The sequence below is a fragment of the Coturnix japonica genome, chromosome 11 (genome assembly GCF_001577835.2).
Source record: "Coturnix japonica isolate 7356 chromosome 11, Coturnix japonica 2.1, whole genome shotgun sequence".
Taxonomy (NCBI): Eukaryota; Metazoa; Chordata; class Aves; order Galliformes; family Phasianidae; genus Coturnix; species Coturnix japonica.
The window spans coordinates 608,826-630,484 of NC_029526.1; the positions used below are offsets into that span (position 1 = coordinate 608,826).

Below are 21,659 nucleotides of genomic sequence, written 5' to 3' on the forward strand. Positions count from 1 at the left end.
ACATTGGAGGTATTTAATGGGGTCTTTTTCTGCATTGCTTAGATACAAATGTTAATTTTGACATCAATCGTTGTTTTTTGTTCTCCCATGACTGCACCTTTGTACTTAGTAAAATGTGTTGTGAAATACGTTCAATTTGGCTGTTTTCATTTCCTTTTTTCCTACTTGACATCTACCCGGATGTAGTTTGATATGATTCTCGGGAAGCTGGAAAACGACGGCAGTCGGAAGGTGAGTTGATAATTGCTTTCAAACTAACAGCTACAGATTGCATTGAGTTCCAAAGCAGCACAGAGATTACCTCTCTTTTCTTTGTTTTTCATCAGCCCACATTATTGCTGTGTTGGAATAATGCTGTTTTTTCAAGTATCGGATGCTGCAGGATGCATGTCAGGGAGCACGAGCTGCATCCCTGTGGGCTGAGGCTGTAACTGTAGACACAAATCTCATTGGGTAACCCCAGTGAAGTGCACATTCCTGTCAGTCTCAAAGCAGTGGCACTGCACACAGGGGAGCAGGGTAACTCAGTAATCTCCATCAGTTCTTTTTCATGTTCTTTGCAAGATAGGTAGTTTTTAGATTAATGATGTTAGCCTGAATGTAACCTTTTTTTTTTTTTTTTTTAGGTATAGCTGTGTTCTTGTGTTGGTTTTTTTTTGTGTAAAACCAGACCTTAGCAGTCTTAGTTTTAAAGCAGAAAATTACATAAGCAAGGATGAATTAGGAGCTGCAGACATATCAGTGCTGATTCCATTCTAGAGGAAGGCTCTCTCTCAAGAGCTCTTTGTACTCTTAACATGGCTCTTGTGTGTTCCCATGGAAATGTGTAGGCCATGCTCATCATAATCCAGCATATAAAATATTCATTGCCTTGACTGAGCGTTAAGGAACACTAAGTGTTCTGATTTCTCTGCTTTTGTTTTATTTCGGTCTCATCTCTGTAGCCTGGAGTGATAGACAAGTTTAATAGTGACACAAAGCCTATTATTAACAAAGTGGCTTCTGCAGCAGAAAATAAAGGATTGTTTGAAGAAGCAGCAAAACTATATGACCTTGCAAAGGTAAATATTTCCAGCGTGTTGCCTTAAATAAGTACCTGGTTCCCCATGTTTTTTTAAGCGTGTTCCTTGTGATTATGTTGAATCTTAGTGATTTTCTTTATTCCAGTAGATAATTTCTGCTGTTTACTACAGCAGAAGCTGTCTGCTTGTAGAGGGTAGGTGAGTTAACCTGGATAGATTGCTATCCATTTAGTTCTGAACTGAGACATCCCAGGTTCTTGATCATTGTCAACTTCTGAGGCTATTGCCCCATGCGTGATGTTATCCTGGCCAGTGATGTTACTTACCTGGCGTGTGCTTTCCCAGTGTAACTAATACTGAACTGAACTCTGCAATAGAATCATAGAATAGCTTAGGTTGAAAGGGACCTCAGAAATCATGAATCTCCAACCCCTGCCACAGGCCGCCAACCTCCACATTTAATACCAGCCCAGGCTGCCCAGGGCCCCATCCTACCTGGCCTTGAACACCTCCAGGGATGGACAAGGCATCGACAGCCTTTCTGGGCAGCTGTTCCAGCACATCACCAATCTCATAGTAAAGAACTTCCCCCTGACATCCCACCTGAATCTGCCCTTCTTCAACTTCAAACCATTTCCCCTTGTCCTGCTATTATCTACCCTTTCAAAGAGCTGATTCCCCTCCTGTTTGTAGGCTCCCTATAGGTACTGGAAGGCTGCAGTGAGGTCACTGCACAGTTGAGCTTTACAATGAGTACTCGTTTCCTTTTGAAATATATTTGAGACAAGGGGATTACAGCAGTGGCCAGTGTCTTAGAGAAGAATGGAATGCTGCCTGATCCTTTTCTTCAGCACTCTTTCACATGAGCTATCAGCATTATGTTGCTTACAGCTGAGGTGGTGCTGACTGTTTGGGGGAGGGAGGCATCTCTGAGGTTGCATTGGGTGTCACTGGGTAAAACCTTTCTGCTTTTACTGTGACTTTGAAGTCTTGTCATGCTGCTTTTCTTTGTGTATAACCTTAATATCAACAGAACCCTGACAAAGTCTTAGAGCTGATGAACAAACTTCTCAGTCCTGTTGTGCCCCAGATCAGCGCTCCCCAGTCCAACAAGGAGCGGCTGAAGAACATGGCCCATTCCATTGCTGAGAGGTAAGATGTAGGGCAGGACCTGGCCTGGGTCAGCTGACAGCTCCATCAGCTCAGCAAGTGTTAGCATCTGTTTTTGTTTCTGCTGCTGAACCATTGCATCTACAGTAGTCTATTCAGGAGTTGTAGAATCATAGGATGGCTGAGGCTGCAAGGGACCTTGAAGATCACTCAGTTCCAACCCTGTGCCATGGGCTATGTGCCTCCCACCAGGTCAGGCTGCTCAGGAAGCCATCCAGCCTGAACTTGGAAGACAGAAAAAAGGTCAGTGCTTGAAGTGCTGAAGCCAGAAAGGTTATCTGTCTTAAGTGGCAGGCAAGAAGCTTTTTCCTGTAGGTGGATCAGGAAAAGAGATTTGCAGGATTACCAGCCGGGAGGCAGTCTATTAAGGAGCACTGAATAAAATGGGTTATGTTTCCACATGCTGTTACGTAGGTTGGGAAGCGAGGTGCTTAAAAAAGAAAGAGGTGCAGAAAACCAAAAGGAATATCGGCTGCAGTGTCAGTGTGTTAATTGGGGCACACACCTGAGAGATGGCAGTGCTCAAGATTCATTAGCAGCCAGAAGGTAGGAATAATAAGCTGCTGTGAGAAGTAGAAATTGCAAAATAGCTTTGGGACTTGTTTAATCATCATCTTTTTGATGCCTTTTGTCACAGTGATTGCGGTGGACAATTCTCATATTTTACTAGGGCAAAGCCTGGGTACCTGGGAGAAATGTCTGGCTGCGTTTCCTGAAATGTTCTGATGAATTAAAATAAACCAGGCAAGCTTGCAGCTCCCAGGCTGGGCAGGTGGATACGAGAGAGAAGGAATTGATTTCAGTCAGAGGCCCGTGCCTTTCTTCTTCTGACAGGTGACATTTGCCAGTCCCTCCTTCAGCCAGCCCTTCATTGAGGGAGGTGGAAGCAGAGAGATTGCTGCCACTTTGCCTTAGTGAGAGCCTCACTCCCAGCAGACGTGAGGGAAAATCAAACCTGTGGTCTGAGTTTGAGCTTTAAGTTGCCTCCTGGCAAGTGTAAACTGGGGAGAGCACACGGCATTCAATCCATTCCTTAACTTCTTGCCTGGAGCAGGCAGTTGTGCTGGGGAAATGTTTGCTGTAAAACACTGTGTTAGACTGCACTGTACTGCATTTGCCTCCAGTCAGTGTCTCAGTTTTCTGCATGAGTATGAAAAGTGCATGCGTTCATAAGGAAACAAATTCGGGATTTGATGGGAATTTGAGAGTGGATGAAATGATTTCTAAGAAAAGCCAGAACCTGTGAAAGTTCTGCCTCTTGGTTCAGGAAAGCTGAAGCTGTCCTTTGTTAGATGCCTTCTGTCCTTGTGCTTGATGTCTCTGCTTCCAAGAGTTACCAGTGCATCCTTCCACATGGTTGCCATTTTGCTCAATAAAACTGTGAAATGGTTTCTTTCAGGTACAAAGCTCAAGGGATAAGTGCAAAGAAATCCATTGACTCCACGTTCTACCTTCTGCTAGACTTAATCACGTTTTTTGATGAGTATCACGCCGGTCACATTGACAGGGCCTTTGATGTAAGTTTAAAGGGTTCTGTTTGAAGTGCAGCCTTACTAATTCCCTTGAAAGCCCAGGATGTCTCCTAACGTCACTTAAAATAAACCTTACATTTAATGAGTTAGAAGGTGCTGCAATGCTGTAGGAATTTCAACATGTATTTCTTGTTGTTTAACGACCAGGGACATCTTTCTGGAGGTATTTTGTAGTCCTTGAATAAATGATTTCTCCCACTGAGCCAGGTGGAGTGAGAAACCAATAAGTAACAATGAAATGATTAGTCTTGAATGGAGTTGGGAGTGTTGCGCTGACACTTCAAAAGACTACTTCTACAGTGTATAGAACATTGATTACCTGCCCTGATTTGTGCTTCTCCTTTTGAAGATCATTGAGCGCCTGAAGCTTGTACCTCTCAGCCAGGACTGCGTGGAGGAGAGAGTTGCTGCCTTCAGGAATTTCAGTGATGAAGTAAGTGGTGCCTCCTAGTTTTTTAGCTCCCAGAACACTTTTCCCTTGTTGAAAGTATCTTAAAACCTCATAATCTCATAATTCTTTAAAGGGAAATACAATGGAATTGTTTTGCATTCATACAAGTAGGCTCTTGGCTTACAGCTCTTTCCTCTTTGGAGCACTGCAGTCTGTGCTCAGAAATCTTATCTCCACTTTGCAGAAGGAGCGTGCAGATCTGACTTGTTCTGAACTTGCAGAGTTAGATTCACCTCTGTAGTGCAGCACCTGGGTTCTGATGCTGATGACTGCCCCTGCTCTCCCAATCTGACTTATTGTGCACCATGCTAAATTGAGAGAAGCTCTTCTGCAAGCTACTCTTATCTGGGAAATGGACTGGAGAGTGTCAGGCCAATCAGCAGCAGCCTAAGACAGAGCAACTATGCAAAGTAAAGACCTGCTGTCAGTTCTTCTGCTTTGCCTGTGTGTAGCAATGAGTGCAGTACTGGTGACTGATGAGTCACCAGGGACTGTTTGCAGTTCTTCAGTTGCACAGTGTTCCATCTGGGCTGCTGCTTTAAACATGAAGATGCAGCTGTTTTGTCTGTGTCCCAAGATCATGCTGCCATGGCAGGGGTAGCCATTCATATATTGCCATTATTGGGCTGGGTATCAGTCATAGCTCTTGGTTTCCTGATGTCAGTGAGCAAAGCTAATGATTCTGTCAACCTGCTATTTCTTTTTGCAACACATCTTCTCTTTTTCCCTCCTTTGCACAGATCAGGCACAATCTATCTGAGGTGCTGCTTGCAACCATGAATATCTTATTTACCCAGTACAAGCGGATGAAAGGCACAAGCCCTGCCACTCCTGCCAGACCCCAGCGGGTAATAGAAGACAGAGATTCGGTAAGATAACATGTAACCCTCGCTGTCCAGCAGGCTTTCGCAGTTCCTTGTCCTCTGTCTTTCAAAGGATTGGGCTTTGACTGGATGTCTCTGTCAGTCTTTGCTCTCAAATGGGGGGCCTTTTCAGTTACTCACCCTGGGACAAGTCTCTTGTAACTTTACCTATGTAGAAGGAAGGGGTTTTGTTCTAAATGTCTTGAAATTATATTACAATATACTTCTACCTCCTAGCAAGAAGAAATAAGCAGTCACCTTCCTAGTGGGCTCTTCAGTTGTTAGCAGCTGTGAGCAGCACTGTGTCTCTAGGATGGCTGTTTTTGCCCTAACATCTGGGCTAGTGTCAAAAACCTGATTTCTGCCTCTTTCATTTGTTCCCTCTTCTTTGTGCAGAAGTTATTTCTTGGGAAAGGCATTTAATTCCTCTGCTTGGCTGGCTTCTGTAGTGACATGGGCAGACAGAGCCGGACAGCTTTTGGGCACTGTGCTGCTTGGTCTGGCTGCCTGGTTTAAATGGCTGACCAGGGTGGGTTTGACTTAACTGCTACACTTGGTGCTCGTGCATTTCCCCCACCAGCTGATGGGAGGCACAAAAGGGGATCTCTTATAACGTCACTTATGGGATGCAGACAGGTTTGTGGGCACTATCAGGTGGGAAGAAATGAAGACATTTAAATGTGGAGAGGAATGGTGTGTCCAGAGCCCCTCTGTGAAAACATTTCCTATTCCATCTCAGAGATGAAATGTGCTGTACTTAGAAACTGTTGGGTTTGGAGTCAGAGCTGAGGTTGTATGCATTTTCTATGTTTTGCAGAGAAATTACATAGGCTGTTTCGAGTCTTTTGATTATGTATTTATTTACACACATGCACTAATTGGCTTTAGGAATGAGAAAGCAAAGTCCCGTCCCTCTTGGCCTGATGTGTGTTGTCAGATCTCAGGTACAGGAAGCCCAGGCTGCAGTGCTGCTATGCAGGGCATGACAGCAGCACCTGAGTGCTCTGCACCCCAACCCCATTGGGTGAGCAGCTCCTCCTGGGCAGCCCAAGGGCATTGTCTGGGTGGCAAAATTAGGTCATGAAAGGAATGGAATTCGTTTATTTGTAGTGATTTTAAATCACAAGTGACTTTCACATTCATTAACTGATTACAGCCAATAGAACACCCAGACCTCCAGGCCGCTCTTAACCTCTGCAAACCTCCGTTCTTTCTTCCCCAAGTGCTGCTGCTTGCAACTCATCACGGTGCTTTGGTTTTTAAAAGCAGATTGGCTCCAATATCATTGCTACCAAAAAGGCAAAGAGAGCTGTAACTCACGCTGCTCCTAAGCCCTGTCAGCCACGGTTTTGGCCTCTTCGTATTTAATCAGGAACCAGACAACTTGCTGTGCTGTCTTCATCTACGACTTATTTTGATGTCCTCTGGAAAGCAGCAGGTTAGAAGTGGGTGAAACAACCTCTGTGAGCAGACTTAGAAATGACAGCAGAGAAGTGTTGAGACTATAAGAGCGATTTCTAAGCAGCCTTGTGAACTGGGCAGTCTGTTTGCATTAACTGGGTTGGTAACTGGGTTCTGTAACCTGTGCTGGACACCTTCAGCCATTGGGTCAGCCTCAGTTTGCAGCTGCAGGTATTTGTCCTCCCTTGACCGGACGAATGAAAGTCAAAGAGAGAGGATTCCGACTTCCCCTCCATTGGGCTGTGGCACTTTTAGATACTGAACTTCTTCATTTTTGTGTCTTGCAGCAGCTGCGATCTCAAGCTCGTGCCCTGATAACGTTTGCTGGGATGATCCCTTACAGAACATCTGGAGACACGAACGCAAGACTGGTGCAGATGGAGGTCCTTATGAATTAGCAGAGAAGCTCTGGCTTGGGGCTCAGCAGCTGGGCCTGCCAGTAGCGCAATGGGGCTGGGACCAGTTCCAATTTGTATTCTGTATTTTTGTTGATGGAAATAAATCCCTTTGATTTCTATTTGTTTTTTTGATATTTTCATTTTCTTTTGTGTTTTGATGTGTTTGTTTCTTATTTTTTCTTTTTTTTTTAATCAGTTTATATTTAGAAAATGGTTCTCAGAGAGTGAACATAGATAAAAGCCAGTTCTGCAGCTCCCTGCACTGCTGTCCTGCCCTCACTTGGTTTGTGTTGCTGGGATATGAGAGCACCTGCACTTCTGCTCACAGGGCAGGTGACAAAGCAGGGGAGCAGCTTCCAACCTTTGCATTTCTGTGGGGCTGATTCATGTCTTTGTTTCTTTTCTTTCAGTATGGCTGTAAGTTTGTATGTATGTTTGACTGACCTCCTAATTATCTTGCTACCAAAACTATTGTGGTGTGAATTTAGATGAACTTCTGGACAGGAAGCAAAGAGCAATTTGCCATCCCCCCAGGGGCGTGTTTGAGCAGCTGGGGGGTGCTGGGGGTCCTGGCAGCTCCACTGGGGTCTGCATGTGGCACCGGGCTCTCCTGCAGCATAGTGGAGGTTGGAGCAGCTGGAGGATGGTGACCTGGGCAGCCCTGAAGCCAGACAGGTTCAGGAGCACGTTGTGCAGTGCGTCCTTTCTCCTGGCAGGGCTGTGTGTCCTCAGGCAGCCTCTGACCTGAGCAGAGGGGCAGCACTGCTTGGCCCCATTCTGGAAGGGCTGTTGTTGTCCCATGCTCTGCTGTGCTGCTCGCTGATGTGCTCATTTCCAGCCTTACACCTAACGACCTCTGAGGAAGTCTGATGCCAGTCCTGCTGGCCCTTCCAGGCTGAGCAGCTGCTGAAGTGTTCCGTGCTTTGTTCTGTAGGCCAGGAAGACCCCTGTGTGCTGTGCTGCCCCAGGAGGCCAGCCAGGGGAACCCAAAGCCTTGGGACCCATGCAGTAAGTTAAAGCCCAGCACTGCTCTGTGCAGGACTCAAGGTGCTGAGGGATGATGAGCAGAGGTCCTGTGGGTAACTGGGGTATTGAGCTACTGATTGCCCTGTGCTTTCTTCTCATGTCTGTGCAGGTGGTGACTTGCAGCACACCGTCCTCCGATGCTCTGGCTCCGCATCGCAGCCTGGCTGCAGCCCCCTGGCTCTCCTCTGCACACTGGACTCTCTGCTGATGCACACACACTGCTTTGCTGCAGATGGCACCTTGTGGTTTTCCATATGCCACTGTTTCTCCCCAGCCCCCGCCTTCCAGCTTTGTGCTTACAGACTTGTTCTTCAGGACAGAACAGCCTGCTCCTGCCTCCTCCTGTGCCCGACCACCAGGCGTTCTGCTGCAGGGTTGGTAACCTCAGTGCCTTCCTGCCCTGACTTTGTTAGTGGGCAGCCTCCACCTTGGCTTTCTGTGTCACCTGCCTGGAGGATTTTGGGGGATGTTATGAACTGATGCATTGTTTGGAGCAGCCTGTTGGAAGTGTCATTGTCAGTGACCATTCTGACAGGAGGAGAGCTCCCTTTGTAATGCCAGGCCACTGAGAGCAACCTTGGTTTCCTACATGCAGTTACTGTGAGCAGCATTTCCTCATGCCCTCTCCCAGGCTGCTCTCATCCATGTCCCAGTGGGGTCAGGCGATGTCTGGGAGCACAGGCTGCTCTGCTCCTGGGGTCTCTCTTCATCCTGGTGGGTTCCAGCTCCTTGGGTTCCTTGGTGTGAGCAGCTGCTCGGCCACCTCACAGTGGGCAGTGCTGGTGGCTGCTGATTCCCAGCCCACTGTGATGAGGATATTTGACTTTGCCGCTTTTGCATAAAGTGAATTTAGGATCATTTGCTGATTTCCTTCTGCAGAACCTGAACACGTGCCAGCAGCAAGCACAATGCTGTCCGTCCCCAGCAACCACAGTGCTTCGCCTGCAAACCCTGCAGCTCTGTCTGTGTGCTGGTGCCTGTCCTTTGTGGGATGGAGGTCAGATGGGGGGGACGGGCTGCAGCAAGGTGGGAGCGGTGGTAACCAATCTCTCTTCTTTTTGCAGGTGAGGGCTCAGTCCTGCTCTGCAGTGCTCATTCCATTCCCGCTCTGGGCAGCACCGTGCTGGGGTGCTGGACTCCCTCTGAGGGGGGAAATAGGGCTGTTAAAGCTTCCCTAAAGGCCTGCAGGGATCTCTGCTTCCACAGACTTTAACAGAATCTCTCTGTAGAGTACTGAGCTGTTCTCCACCTTCTGGATTAAGGTTGGTTTGACAAGCTTAATGGCCACAACAGGTGTGAAGTGTTCCTCATCCTCCTGCAGCCCCGTGATGCCGTGGGATGGCCAGGTATTGTTGCTGCAGCTGGTGTTGTGAATCAGGCCGACGGCAAGCGCTTCCTACTATCCGGCTATTTCACTACACCAGGGTTGCATCATACCACTTCCTTCACTCGCCTCCTGGAGCCTCCGTGCCTCTCCTGGAGCATCTTAGTTCTGCACCTGCCCTCTGGGAGGCTCTGAGTTGTGCCATCTGGGGCAAGTCGGTGTTTTCTGATGGGATAATGAGGTTCTGAAATAAAGCTGTTGCTTCGAGGCATTGATGCGGTGCTGTTGGTGTTGGTGGAAGCTGATGCCCATGTCAAAGGAATGGGTGAGGTGGGACTGAGGACAGTGTGTGCACACAGTGCATGGGGAGCAGAGCGAGTCCTTGCAGAGCAGGCTGAGCTGTTTGTGCAGGTGCAGTGGGTGGACAGCCCAAATTTTCCATTAACTCACAAAGTGAGCGTGCTGAATTTGCAGTGGGCTGCAGCGTTGCCCTCAAATTGTATTACCTGCCCTGTTAGCTGTCTTCCATGCTGTTACCTGTTGTTCATTTAACTATGTGTGACATTTGAGTGCTGTGTGAAAGCCACCCATCCCTCTGTTTGGGGTGGGGGTCTCCTCCACCCCCGGGCTCCCAGTTCCCCTCTTCTGTGGGTTCAGCTCCTCCGGTCACACACAGTGCAGCTGTGGTTTGTGGGATCAGCCAGGGCAGTGCTGCAGGGAAGGGGCAGAAGAGCAGAGCTGAGCTCACCTCCAGCCCCCACCTGGGAACATTCAGTTCCCACCCAGATTTGTTATGGAAAACTGCCGCGTTTCTCTGCCGTTCTGTCCTTGGGACTTAATCTCAAATCTGTTATCAGTGCCGGGATCGGGCACAGGCAGCCGCTGATGCTGATAACAGCAGTTTTGATGCCCCCTCCAGCTATTTTTTCCCCCTGACCAGCTTGGGGTGGTTCCAGCCACTCGGATCCCCCCAGGTGCCATGGGGCCGTGCTTGGCTCTGCTGGGTATAAATCCCTGACCCCAGCACTACAGGTGGGACCCGTGCAGCCACCATGGCTGAGCTGCCATGTGCTGAGCCCCTGCCACGCTGCAGCGGACGCTTCACCATCAGCACATTGCTGGGCCCCGAGGAGGTGCTGGGCTGTGAGGGCACGCAGCTCTCGGGCAGCTCGCTGTGCACCAGGACCTTTGGTTACAACACGGTGGATGTGGTGCCCGCCTATGAGCACTACGCCAACAGCAGGGGGGTGGGTGAGGCCAGACAGGGAAGGCCATCGCTGGCAGACCTCCACTCCATCCTCAAGGTAAGGCTTTGCTGCGGGGGCTGCTGGCCGATTTTGTGCTGGGATGGCTCTGCTCAGCCCCATCCCTCCCTTCTGCAGCCTGAACCTGCCCATCTCCGTGTGCCACTGCCCGACCCCCAGCGCAGCAACGGCCTCCCTGACACTGAGGATGGTGCTGGAGAGCCAAGCAGTGCCCCTGCACCAGAGCCTGTCCGCTTCGGGTGGGTGAAGGGTGTGATGGTGAGTGCTCCATGTCCAAGAGCTAATCCTAATATCATTACGTTTAGCTCAGCGTATCTATGAGATGAGAGGTGATGGCCTCATGTTGTGCCAGGGGAGGTTCAGGTGGGATAATGGGAACAATTTCTTCTCCCATTGAGGCTCTCACAGCTGCCTGGGGAGGTGGGGGAGCCCCTTCCCTGGAGGTGCCCCGATGCTGCAGGGATGTGGCACTGAGGGATGCGGGCATGGTGGGGGTGGGGTTGGATTTGGGGGTTGGGGAAGTCTTTCCCAGCCTTAATGGCTCTGTGATTCTTTGGTTTAGCATTTATGGGTTGACAGTTGGACTGGATGACCACAGAGGTGCTTTCCAGCACCTGTGACTCTGTTTTCAACATCTCTGCCAATATGGAGCTGTTCTCTGTCCCTTCCTGGTGCCCTGTTATTAGCTGGAGGCCAGCATGGCCTTGCCTGTCCTGAGGCACCCACCTGCGCTCACGGCCATGTTCCCATTGCTCTGCAGATCCGCTGCATGCTGAACATCTGGGGTGTGATCCTCTACCTGCGCCTGCCCTGGATCACAGCCCAGGCTGGAATTGGTGGGTGCCCATGTGGGACATGGGGAGGAGGCTGTGGGGGCTGCCAGCAGTGCCCAGCACAGTGGGTTCAATCCATCCTCTCCCACAGCCTTGACATGGCTCATCATCCTGATGTCCGTGACCGTGACCACTATCACCGGCCTGTCCATCTCTGCCATTTCTACCAATGGCAAAGTGAAGTCAGGTAGTGCTTCCCAGCCAGATCCCTCACAGCACTCCTGGGCTGTCAGCCCCCAGACCTTCTCCATGGGGTTTCTGTGCCACAGGGGGCACCTACTTCCTCATCTCGAGGAGCCTGGGGCCAGAGCTGGGCGGCTCCATTGGCCTCATCTTCGCCTTTGCCAACGCAGTGGCTGTGGCCATGCACACGGTGGGCTTTGCTGAAACCGTGCGGGATCTGCTGCAGGTGAGGACGTGGCCCTGCACCTCCCGTCCCCAAACCCATCTGCAGCCCCTCCTGCCCAGGCAGAGTTCACTATCGATACCTGCGTTAATGCTGCACTGCCGATCATCAGCCGCCAGCTCCTCCAACTCGCGGACGTGGCGGCAGTTGGCTGAGGGAATTCAGTTTCCCGGTGGGTGACGGTGCCCCTTCCCCAGGAGCACAACTCCCTGATCGTGGACCCCACCAACGACATCCGCATCATCGGGGTGCTCACCGTCACCGTGCTGCTGGGCATCTCGCTGGCCGGCATGGAGTGGGAGGCCAAGGTACCGCACCCTCCCACAGCGACCCAGCCTGCAGCCTGTCCAGGACACTTCCCCCTCTCTGCCCCCCCAGGCCCAGATCCTGTTCTTCTTGGTCATCCTGGTGTCCTTCATAAACTACCTGGTGGGGACAGTGATCCCAGCCAGCGCTGAGAAACAAGCAAAGGGCTTCTTCAGCTACAGAGGTGGGTTCGCCATGGGATGGGCCACAACTAAGAGTGAAGATGATGAGAGCTGGGATTGTGTTCTGGCAGCAGTTTGCCTCCATCCAGCGCTGCAGTGTCAGAGTGTTGTGAGCAGCGGGTGGATGGGATGTTTCTCTGCTTCCTTCCCAGCTGACATTTTTGCCCAGAACTTTGTTCCCGACTGGCGTGGACCTGAGGGTTCCTTCTTTGGTTTGTTCTCCATTTTCTTTCCATCGGCAACTGGCATCTTGGCCGGAGCCAACATCTCTGGTGACCTGAAGGTAGGTTTTCACCAGCGCTCCCTGAGCTGTTGCTTCTCAGGATGGGGAGGTGGGGGCCCACGAAATTCAGATGGCACAAAACCATCACCGGGGGCCCCTGGAAAGCAGCTGTGCATCTCCCTGCAACCCCCTCGGACAGGACCCTGCCGTGGCCATCCCCAAGGGCACCTTGATGGCCATCTTCTGGACCACAGTGTCCTACCTGGTGCTGTCGGCTACAATAGGTGAGCAAAGCAGGCTGAGCCCCCCCTATGAAGTTGGGTGGTGGGCAGCAGGAGCAGCACCCCTGTGTCCTTGTGGCTGGTGTGGGAGCAAAGTGTGCACATAGCTGTGCCCCACAGGTGCCTGTGTACTTCGGGACGCCTCGGGCAGCCTGAATGACAGCGTGGCACTGGGCTCACCGGGCTGCGAGGGACTGGGCTGCAGCTATGGCTGGAACTTCACCGACTGCGCCCAGCAGCAGAGCTGCCGCTATGGGCTCAGCAACTACTACCAGGTGTGCCTGGGGATTCAGACTCTGCAATGGGGATGTGGCAGGAGAGCTCCTTCTGCTCGGGTTTCCAGATGTGGCTGAATGTCACCACCTGGATAACGTAAATGGAAGCACCGAGGGCAGGGGGATGGGGGTTGAAAATCCATTAGGGTAAGGTGATGTGCTGGCAGCACAAAGCATCCTGACTTCTGGGTTTCCGGGCAGAGCATGAGCATGGTGTCAGGATTCGGCCCCCTCATCACGGCTGGGATCTTTGGTGCCACCCTCTCCTCAGCGCTGGCCTGCCTTGTCTCGGCCCCCAAGGTCTTCCAGGTGAGCGCTGGTCCCTGTCCCTCTCCCTGTCTCTGTCCCCAGGTGACACGACGGGACATCCTTGCACTTCTCATCCCTTTACTCCTACAGTGCCTCTGCAAGGACCAGCTCTACCCTCTCATAGGCTTCTTTGGGAAGGGCTATGGGAAGAACAGTGAGCCTATCCGTGGCTACATGCTCACCTATGTGATAGCCATTGGCTTCATCCTCATTGGTGGGTGCCTCCAGCCATGCCTGGATGGCTCGGTCCCGGCGCACCGCTGACGCTCTGCCCTGTCCTCCTCCTGCAGCCGAGCTCAATGCCATTGCCCCCATCATCTCCAACTTCTTCCTCTGCTCCTATGCGCTCATCAACTTCAGCTGCTTCCACGCTTCCATCACCAACTCCCCAGGTGGGTGCCAGCCCCAGCCCCATCCCGGCTGCAGTGTGAGGAGCCTGCAGCAGCCACTGTCTGTGTTTGTGTGCAGGCTGGCGACCCTCCTTTCGGTATTACAGCAAGTGGGCTGCACTCTTTGGTGCCGCAATCTCAGTGGTCATCATGTTCCTGCTGACCTGGTGGGCAGCCCTCATCGCGCTCGGCATCGTCGTCTTCCTCCTGGGCTACGTTCTCTACAAGAAACCAGGTGGGTGGTGGCTCTGGAGAGGGCCCCATGTCCCCCTGAGTTGTTTGTGCCCATTGCCAATCCATCCCATCCACACAGACGTCAACTGGGGCTCCTCCATGCAAGCCAGCTCCTACAACCTGGCTCTGAGCTACTCGGTAGGGCTCAGCGAGGTGGATGAGCACATCAAGAACTACAGGCAAGGAGGCTCAGGTTGGAGCTGAGAGGGAGGGGAGCAGAGCTGGTCCCCCACAAAACCAAGATGGGATTGTGCCCGTGGCCACGGCCTCAGCGCTGATCAATCACAGAGGGGACGAGCTGCACCCAAACCTCACCTCCTCTCTGCTGCATGGCAAAGCCACCCCTCAGGCTCTGTCCTCTCCTTCTTATCAGGCCACAGTGCCTGGTCCTGACTGGGCCGCCCAACTTCCGCCCAGCGCTGGTGGACTTCGTGGGCACCTTCACCAAGAACCTCAGCCTGATGATCTGCGGCAACGTGCTGATTGTGAGTCACCGTGGGGCGCCCTGCAGCTGGACTCTGCTCCTGCAGTTCCCTATCTTGGGTAACCGGTGGTCTGCAGATGGTAGAGCACCACTGTCACTGGGAAACCAGTGGAGTTGGGGCTGATAAACCAAAATCTGCAATTTGTTGGTGCCACAGAAGCTCCCCATGCGTGCCATGCTTAAATCCAGGTTCTGCCAATAGCTGGGCAAGGGGAGCTGGAGTTCTCTGTGCCCAGAGCACTGGGATGGGGACAGCGGCTACCCAGCCAATGGGCCGTGTCTCCTCCCTGCTCCCCCAGGGCCCCCGCAAGCAGAAGGTGCCTGAGGCCCAGCAGGCGTTGGATGGCCACACCAGGTGGCTCCTCAAGAGGAAGATCAAGGCCTTCTACACCAACGTGCTTGCTGAAGACCTGAGGAGCGGTGTCCAGATGCTGCTGCAGGTGGGGCTAAGCTGACCGTTGCAGTCTCTGTGTGGGGCACACGGTGCCAGCCAGGCGAGTGCCTCATGCAGGAATCCATTGCTCCCATTACTTTTCTGAAGGCTGCCGGCCTAGGGAAGATGAGACCCAACATTGTGGCACTGGGCTACAAGAGGGACTGGCAGGCAGCCGCACCACAGAGCCTGGAGGATTACGTGGGCATCCTGCAGTACGCGCTGTGCTGGCACCTGGTGTCTCCTGTGCCTCTCTGAGCCAGGCCGTGGTGTCATGCTGCTGTGTTCCCACCTCAGGGGATCTGAGGGGGGGATGGACCACTGCCATCAGCTGCCTCCTCCCTCCTTCCAGCGATGCCTTTGATTTCAAGCACGGTGTGTGCCTGCTGCGGCTGCGGGAAGGGCTGAATGTTTCCCGAGTTCCACAAGCCCACAGTAAGTGCTGCAGACATGCAGTGGTGGGGACCGTCCTCGGGACCATCCTCATGATGGGGACTGGTACCTTGAAACCATGCTCCTCTCCCTCTGCAGTTAACCCGGCGTTTGGGGCAGCAGAGCATCCTGATGGGAACAGCACTGGTGGCAGAGCAATGCCCAGCACAGGCATCGGTCAGTGCTCATCAGGGATGCCCAGAGCCTCCTGCAGCCTCGGCATCCACTCTGTGGAGCTGGGTTTGTGCACGGGGCACCACAGATGCAGGGGCTGGGAGTTCAGCTTGGGAATGAGATGGTTCCATTTGCCACTGTAACAGTGGTGCTGGGGGATGGAGCTGTGCTGATGTCTGCATTTCCCTTCACAGCAGACCCTGAGCAGCAGGCGAGCACCATCTTCCAGAGCCAGCAGGGCAAGAAAACCATCGACATTTACTGGCTCTTTGATGACGGAGGTGGGCCCTGCCTTGTGCCGCAGCACCACACAGCGCAGGAGGGTGGGAGAACACTAACAATGCCCTGTGGCTGCATCCTACAGGGCTCACACTGCTCATCCCGTACCTCCTTGGGCGCAAGAAGCGCTGGGGAAAATGCAGGATCCGGGTGTTTGTTGGTGGGCAGATCAACAGGATGGACGAGGAGAGGAAGGCGTATGTGCCAGTGCAAAACGTGCAGGGGCGTCCTGGCTCAGCAGCTGGTCACTTAGCACTGAACTGTACCTCTCTCTGCGGCAGGATCGTGTCCCTGCTGAGCAAATTCCGCCTGGGTTTCCACGAGGTCCACGTCCTGCCTGACATCAACCAGCAGCCCCGGCCAGAGCAGTAAACACGGCCCCGTGCCCCCACAGTCCTGCCTGAGCCACAGCAACGTGCTCAGCACAGATCCCCGCTGCTGGCCCAGCAGCTCCCAGTCCCTTGCAGCAGGATGTGGAGCACGCCGTGTCCCGTCCCAGCGCAGTGTCCTTTCCCTTTGCAGCATCAGGAGATTTGATGAGCTGATTGCGCCCTTCCGGCTGAACGATGGCTTCAAGGACGAGGCGGCGGTGAACGAGCTGCGGCATGGCTGTCCCTGGAAGATCTCTGATGAGGAGGTGCACAGGCACAGAGCCAAGGTAGCGCTGGGGCAGCATGCAGGGAACCTCCTGCTTTTAAGTCAGGAACATGTGGTTTTGGTCTCCTAAACCTTCTCCACCCATCCCGCAGTCGCTCCGACAAGTGAGGCTCAATGAGATTCTGCTGGATTACTCACGGGATGCGGCGCTCATCGCCATGTAGGTGTCAGCACCCCCAGCCCTGTTCCTTGTAGGGTAGGAATGGTCCATTCGGGTTCTGGACACCCCACAGCTGGTGGGATGGGGCAGCACTGCTGCACCCAGGGGGAAGGCACCACGGAAGGGGTCCGGTTCCAGGGGGAGGATGCAGTGGTTCTTTGTGAGCTTCTGATGCTTCCTGACAGACCTGTCTTGGCTGCAGCACGCTGCCCATTGGCAGGAAGGGGCGCTGCCCCAGCTCCCTCTACATGGCCTGGCTCGAGACGCTCTCACAGGACCTGAGACCCCCAGTCATCCTGATCAGAGGAAACCAGGAGAACGTTCTGACCTTTTACTGCCAATAAAGCCTCCCGCACCCCTGCCACGTGATTTTTTCAGGCTGTATCTGAGTGATTCAAAGGGGTTTGTGTCAGTACCAAATGTGTGGGGTTCATGGCAATACCCACAACATGCAGCTGCTGTGCTGTTAGAAGAGCTTGTTTGGCTATAATGGTCCTGGGAGGTTATTACAGATACAAAACAACACCAGTGGTGCCTCTACGGCGAGTCAGCTTATCAGGCTGAGCTGTGCCCCATCCTCAGGGTGCCCAGGGGACAGCCTTGGGCAATGCCACATTCAGCAGCCAAGAACCAGCCCAGCAATGGGGCTGCAGGGCCTAGAGACCACATACCCTGGCACAACAGGGGCATTCTGGGGGGCAGAGGGCATCAAAAAGGCAAAACCTGCCCTGCACACAGCAAAAAAGAGCATGGTTTCCAAAAGCCCCACACTGGTATCCCTGTTGCCCCACATTCCCCCCCCCCCCCCCCCCCCCCCCCCCCCCCCCCCCCCCCCCCCCCCCCCAGGAGAAACACGCAACTCCGTTCATCTCGATCACCACAGCATTTACTGATCATCGCCACCAGGATTAGAAGTGTCAGTAGAAAAATAAAATTTACACAGCTTTCTATCATACAAAGATTTGTTCATGACAGCTGCACTTGCAAACAAGACACAAAGTCAGGGCTGTACCCAAGCAGAGCAGCACATGGGAAGCTGGGAGGTGAGCCCTGCTCAAGCAGCAACGTTTATCAGGCCAGAAGGGATGTCTGGATGGGGCTCACAGCTCTGCCCACCCAGGACACCTCAGCATTTCCATGTTTGGAAGTTGCTCACAGCTTTTGACAAGATTACGCTGCAGTACAGCAGGAACTGCTCTTCTCCCAGGCAGTCCCAGGGTTTATTTCCAGTCTGTTGCAACAGCTCTCAGTGTTTCTGAATTCCAGCCTTCCTAAATCCTTCTGCCCAAGCAAAGCCAGCAGACACCTGCTGAGAACTCCAGGGATTCCTTTGCTTGCCTCACTCCAGATGGAGATAAAGGAAACATCCTGTATCTAAACAGATCATTACTCCTGATTTTGGTTTGGGGAGGGGGAAAGGTGCAGAGGGAAAGGCCCAACCTTCTCCCACACTGGTCCTCTACAAGCAGCACACCATAGTGCACACAGAAAGCCTCGTGCTCAGCATCCATCAGGCAGCCTTAAAGTGGTGTCTACTAACAGTTTGAACCTTGCCCACCTAAGGAGAAAGATTCACATTAAACTAAAACTCACAGTTTTATTCCCTGGATTGAAATGGGCTGCATTTTACAGCAATTGCATTAAAAACTCCTTAAAAACAACTCTATCTGTTGGCGAAGGACCGCTCAAGAGACATCATAGCGCAACGAGAGATTTGCTTTCATGATCAGCACAGGACCTTGATTGGGGTTGTTGCAGCACAGGGGCCACCGTGTCTGTGGCCTTACAAAAATCTGATACAAAAGGTGAGCTGGTCTGGAAAGCAAAGGATTTCTGTCACCTCACAGGTGGGAAGCATGGCCTGGAGGTTGGACACAGATGGTGCCTTCCTCCAGAGGACTGTCAGCCGCTAATAGACGTGCTGTGCCACCAGCAAAATCCTCTGCATTCAGCACCAGCCTCCCTGTGGGCCCCAAGACCCAGCCCAGAAAGCAGACCTGAGAGCCCTGACTGCACAGCACATCTCTGGGAGGGAGGGCAGAGCTCAGAATTAGTTAAACATCATTTAAACCAAACCAATGCATTAGGAGATACTGCAGGGTGGCCAGAAGGTCTGGGGTTATTTTTGCACAGCTCAGTGCTGACAGAGCTGGGAATCTCTCAGATGCCATGGGCTGGGTGTTTAAAACACAACACATTGCCCCAGTGCCTGAAAAAGTCACCAGGTTCACATGGTGACCACATGGTCACCGAGGCAGAGCACTGAGTTCTACATATGCTAACTGTGCTGTCCATGTACCTGCAAAGGTGCTCCGTTGCACACCTACGTTCAACAAGTAAAAGTAGAGCAAGGAGCTCAACACCACGTTGAACTCTTTCAAAGCAAATGCACACACTCATGCACCCCAAGAGTTCTGCTGAGAGCAGCGGGGTGCGGCTCCTGAGCAGGAAGTACAGCTTTGGAAGAGTTTCACTGCAATGAAATTCATAAAGACCACAATCATTTTTATGCTGATGATGTCCCACACCTCAGTGTTCAGAATCACAGCTCTCAGCCACAATTTTGCACTTTCATCCATTTAAAATGGTTCTTCCTTTTGCTGCTCCCCGGTCTCACTATGACCATGACCTGCCATGAGGGAGACAGGGCCAGAAAAGAAAACAATAAAAGAATTCTCTCATTAAAAGAAAAAAAGAAGAAAAAAATAGAAAAAAATGAATTACATTAAAAGAGCTTTGGATTCACTGCAAAGCAGGAAGAGGTCAAAGACTTCAGTGAGCTCTGAACGCATCACAGGGCCTACAGCCATGTTCTCACCCCCCAGCAGTTCTGTTACTCTGCTGCTACAATTTGTCACCTGCAAGACGTCGGCAAGTCTCTGCCAGAGCCTATCCTCCTATCCTTCCTATCCTCCAGGAAAACACAGTTTCACTTGGCACTTAGCGTTACAAAAATGTAACGAAATTAATGATTATCATCTCAGTTTCTGAAGCAGACTGCAGCCCCATTTAGTGGCACGCCATGGCCAGCAAGCAGAGCCTGGCTGCTAGTGCTCGCTCAGGGCTGGTGACACAGCTTCAGCAGTGCTGGAGGAGAACAAACCTGGATGTTATGGTTAATACATAAGCAAGATAAGTTACAGAAAGGATGTTCTCCACCATGTCTGTGGCATACAGCCCTTCAAGCCAGGCTCTGCAAGGAGAATCCTGCCTACCACAGTCACGGAGACCTGCCACTGGCCTGAGGCCGGAGCAGCCTTTGTGCAGCTTTGTACTGGGGAGGAAACACACATCAAGGCACCGTCCAAGTTGTGCTCCCTCGTTACTGGCTTCAGACACCAGATGCTTTGCTTCCCTTCCATTTTCAATCACCAGCATCTGAAGGAAAGCTAGAGAGTGGCCAAAATCCGTAGGAATGAAACCACCACCACACAGAATGTCTGACCCACTCCAAAAATGAGGGCTTCAAAGGGAATCATTTTTTTCCCAGCGGCTCTGTAAACTCCAGCAATAGCTGCACCTGTGGAGAAGAGGGAAAACAGAAATATTACTATGGGATGGCAATGAGAACTGTGCTGCTGTGCTGCAGGAATAAAGGGAGTGATTTAACTGCAGGGCTCTGAGGGCTCTGCAGACAAGTGGGCAGAGGCAGACCCACAAAAAACCTCAGCCAGAAAGCAACACATGCAGATGTCAACACAGATCATAGAATTATTAAGGTTGGAAAAGAACACTGAGATCACCTAGTCCAGTCTCACCATGCTCACTGACTATGTCTCTCAGTGCCATAACTCCAAGGTTCTTGAATACCTCCAGGAACCATCTCCCTGGGCAGCTCATTTCTCCTTTGGAGAAGTAACTGTTTCTGATATACAACCTGAACTTCCTCTGGCACAGCTTGAGGCCACCACCTCTCACCCTACGGCTGTTTACCTGGGAGCAGAGGCTGACCCCCTCCCTCCCCACAGCATCCTGTCAGGGGTTGCAGAACTATGAGCTCTCCCCTCAGTTCTTCTCCACACTGACTCATTCCATTCCTTCTGAGCGCTGTGCTCAGACCCCTCACTGCTCTGCTCCCTTCGTGGACACACTCCAGGGCCTCCATGTCTTTCTTGCACCGAGGGGCCCAGCGCCGAGCACAGCACTGAGATGCACCCTCAGCAGTGCCATATAGAGTGACAACCCCCTCCTGCTCCTGCTGCCTGCACTGCTGCTGCCACAAACCAGGATGCCGCTGTGCTCCATGCCCACCTGGGCACACAGCTGGCTCAGTCCAGCAGCTGTCATCTCCCACCCCAGACCTTTTCCCTCTGTGCAGCTTTCCAGCCTTTCCTGCAGCAATGCATGGGGTTACACTGTGTCCGAAGCACAGAACGCAGCCCTGAGTCCTGCTGAATCTCGTACAATTGGCCTCAGCCCACCCATCCCACGGCCCAGCTGCTGGGTAAGCTCTGCTGGGCCTCGCAGCGGACCCCCCGGGTCGCCCCCTACTTGTCAGGATGCCGGCGGTGATGGGTCCCACGATGCCCATCAGCAGGAGGCTGACGGACATGAACCGGCCGTACTTGTGGTGCCGAAGGGTGAAGAGAGCGAGCAGGGCGGCGGGGACGTGGAAGGACAGCGAGGAGACGAGGGCCCACAGGAACACGCCGTACCACATCTCTGCGGGGAGAACAGGCGCTCAGGGCCGGCCCGGGCCCACGGCCCTTCGAGAGGGCCCCGGGAAGGGCGGGCGGGGCCGGGGGCGGAGGGGCCGTACCTGGGAATGTGGACAGCGGGCTGGAGTACGTGGTGGTGCCGTTACCGACTCGAGGCACCAGGCGGAGGCTGAGGATCTGCTGCAGCAGCCCACCGCCACCGCCCGCATCGCCGCCCTCCATCCCCTCGGCTGCCTGCCGGCCCGCCCCCACAAAGCTTCGACCAATAGCAAGCGCCGCTCGCTGACAGGCAGTTCCGTCCGCCAACCAGCGGCGGGATGCCATGGGAACGGCTGCAGGCCGCAAAGCGCGCCGGGAGCGACGAGGATGTGTGCGGGCAGCAGTGGGGCGCTCTAGCCGCGACACCGCCTTCTTGTCTGCTCCCACCTCGGC

General features: G+C 52.7%; 3 protein-coding genes across 17 annotated transcripts in view; 2 read left to right on the plus strand and 1 right to left on the minus strand.

Moving 5' to 3' along the window:
- The window catches only part of NUP93 (nucleoporin 93), a 55,602-nt gene extending 48,586 nt beyond the window's left edge, over positions 1-7,016 (plus strand). For 9 of the 10 annotated variants that reach the window (XM_015873834.1, XM_015873838.2, XM_015873836.2 and 6 more), the window contains 7 exons: positions 187-231; positions 945-1,061; positions 2,056-2,174; positions 3,592-3,709; positions 4,074-4,157; positions 4,916-5,044; positions 6,787-7,016. In XM_015873834.1, coding sequence (XP_015729320.1) covers positions 187-231; positions 945-1,061; positions 2,056-2,174; positions 3,592-3,709; positions 4,074-4,157; positions 4,916-5,044; positions 6,787-6,897 — 723 coding nt within the window. In that variant the 3' untranslated portion in view covers positions 6,898-7,016. Of the gene's footprint in view, positions 1-186; positions 232-944; positions 1,062-2,055; positions 2,175-3,591; positions 3,710-4,073; positions 4,158-4,915; positions 5,045-6,307; positions 6,477-6,786 lie in introns of all 10 variants that reach the window. The other variant, XR_001557651.1, reaches the window with a different exon arrangement.
- A 54-nt stretch (positions 7,017-7,070) lies between these two features.
- Positions 7,071-16,938, plus strand: SLC12A3 (solute carrier family 12 member 3). Of its 6 annotated transcripts, none has more exons than XM_032447054.1 (26): positions 7,071-10,551; positions 10,630-10,770; positions 11,273-11,348; positions 11,437-11,532; positions 11,615-11,754; positions 11,949-12,059; positions 12,130-12,241; positions 12,392-12,522; positions 12,662-12,746; positions 12,864-13,018; positions 13,220-13,327; positions 13,418-13,541; positions 13,618-13,719; positions 13,796-13,951; positions 14,030-14,129; positions 14,324-14,435; positions 14,734-14,874; positions 14,976-15,082; positions 15,220-15,302; positions 15,399-15,476; positions 15,668-15,754; positions 15,838-15,949; positions 16,034-16,120; positions 16,275-16,410; positions 16,502-16,569; positions 16,772-16,938. In XM_032447054.1, the coding sequence occupies exons 1-26, from the start codon at positions 10,300-10,302 to the stop codon at positions 16,911-16,913; spliced, it is 3,042 nt and encodes a 1,013-aa protein (XP_032302945.1). In that variant the 5' UTR covers positions 7,071-10,299; the 3' UTR covers positions 16,914-16,938. The 6 variants fall into 6 exon arrangements, with proteins under 6 accessions (XP_032302945.1, XP_032302941.1, XP_032302940.1 ...); XM_032447050.1 differs by having other exon boundaries at positions 7,071-9,269; positions 9,348-10,551; positions 13,220-13,541; XM_032447049.1 differs by having other exon boundaries at positions 7,071-7,905; positions 8,033-10,551; positions 13,220-13,541.
- A 499-nt stretch (positions 16,939-17,437) lies between these two features.
- TMEM170A (transmembrane protein 170A) lies at positions 17,438-21,566 on the minus strand. Its single transcript, XM_015873824.1, has 3 exons — positions 21,329-21,566; positions 21,061-21,231; positions 17,438-20,089 (listed from the first exon to the last, which is right to left on the minus strand). The coding sequence occupies exons 1-3, from the start codon at positions 21,549-21,551 to the stop codon at positions 19,959-19,961; spliced, it is 525 nt and encodes a 174-aa protein (XP_015729310.1). The 5' UTR covers positions 21,552-21,566; the 3' UTR covers positions 17,438-19,958.
- Positions 21,567-21,659: the final 93 nt, after the last annotated feature.

Coding starts and splice junctions, on each gene's coding strand:
- TMEM170A (XM_015873824.1), bottom strand. CDS start 21,551: ATGGCATCCCGCCGCTGGTTGGCGGACGGAACTGCCTGTCAGCGAGCG. Junction 21,232..21,328: donor CCCGCTGTCCACATTCCCAG/GTACGGCCCCTC, acceptor TTCTCCCCGCAG/AGATGTGGTACGGCGTGTTC. Junction 20,090..21,060: donor CACCGCCGGCATCCTGACAA/GTAGGGGGCGAC, acceptor TCTTCTCCACAG/GTGCAGCTATTGCTGGAGTT.
- SLC12A3 (XM_032447050.1), top strand. CDS start 10,300: ATGGCTGAGCTGCCATGTGCTGAGCCCCTGCCACGCTGCAGCGGACGC. Junction 14,436..14,733: donor TCTGCGGCAACGTGCTGATT/GTGAGTCACCGT, acceptor CTGCTCCCCCAG/GGCCCCCGCAAGCAGAAGGT. Junction 16,121..16,274: donor CAGCAGCCCCGGCCAGAGCA/GTAAACACGGCC, acceptor TTCCCTTTGCAG/CATCAGGAGATTTGATGAGC.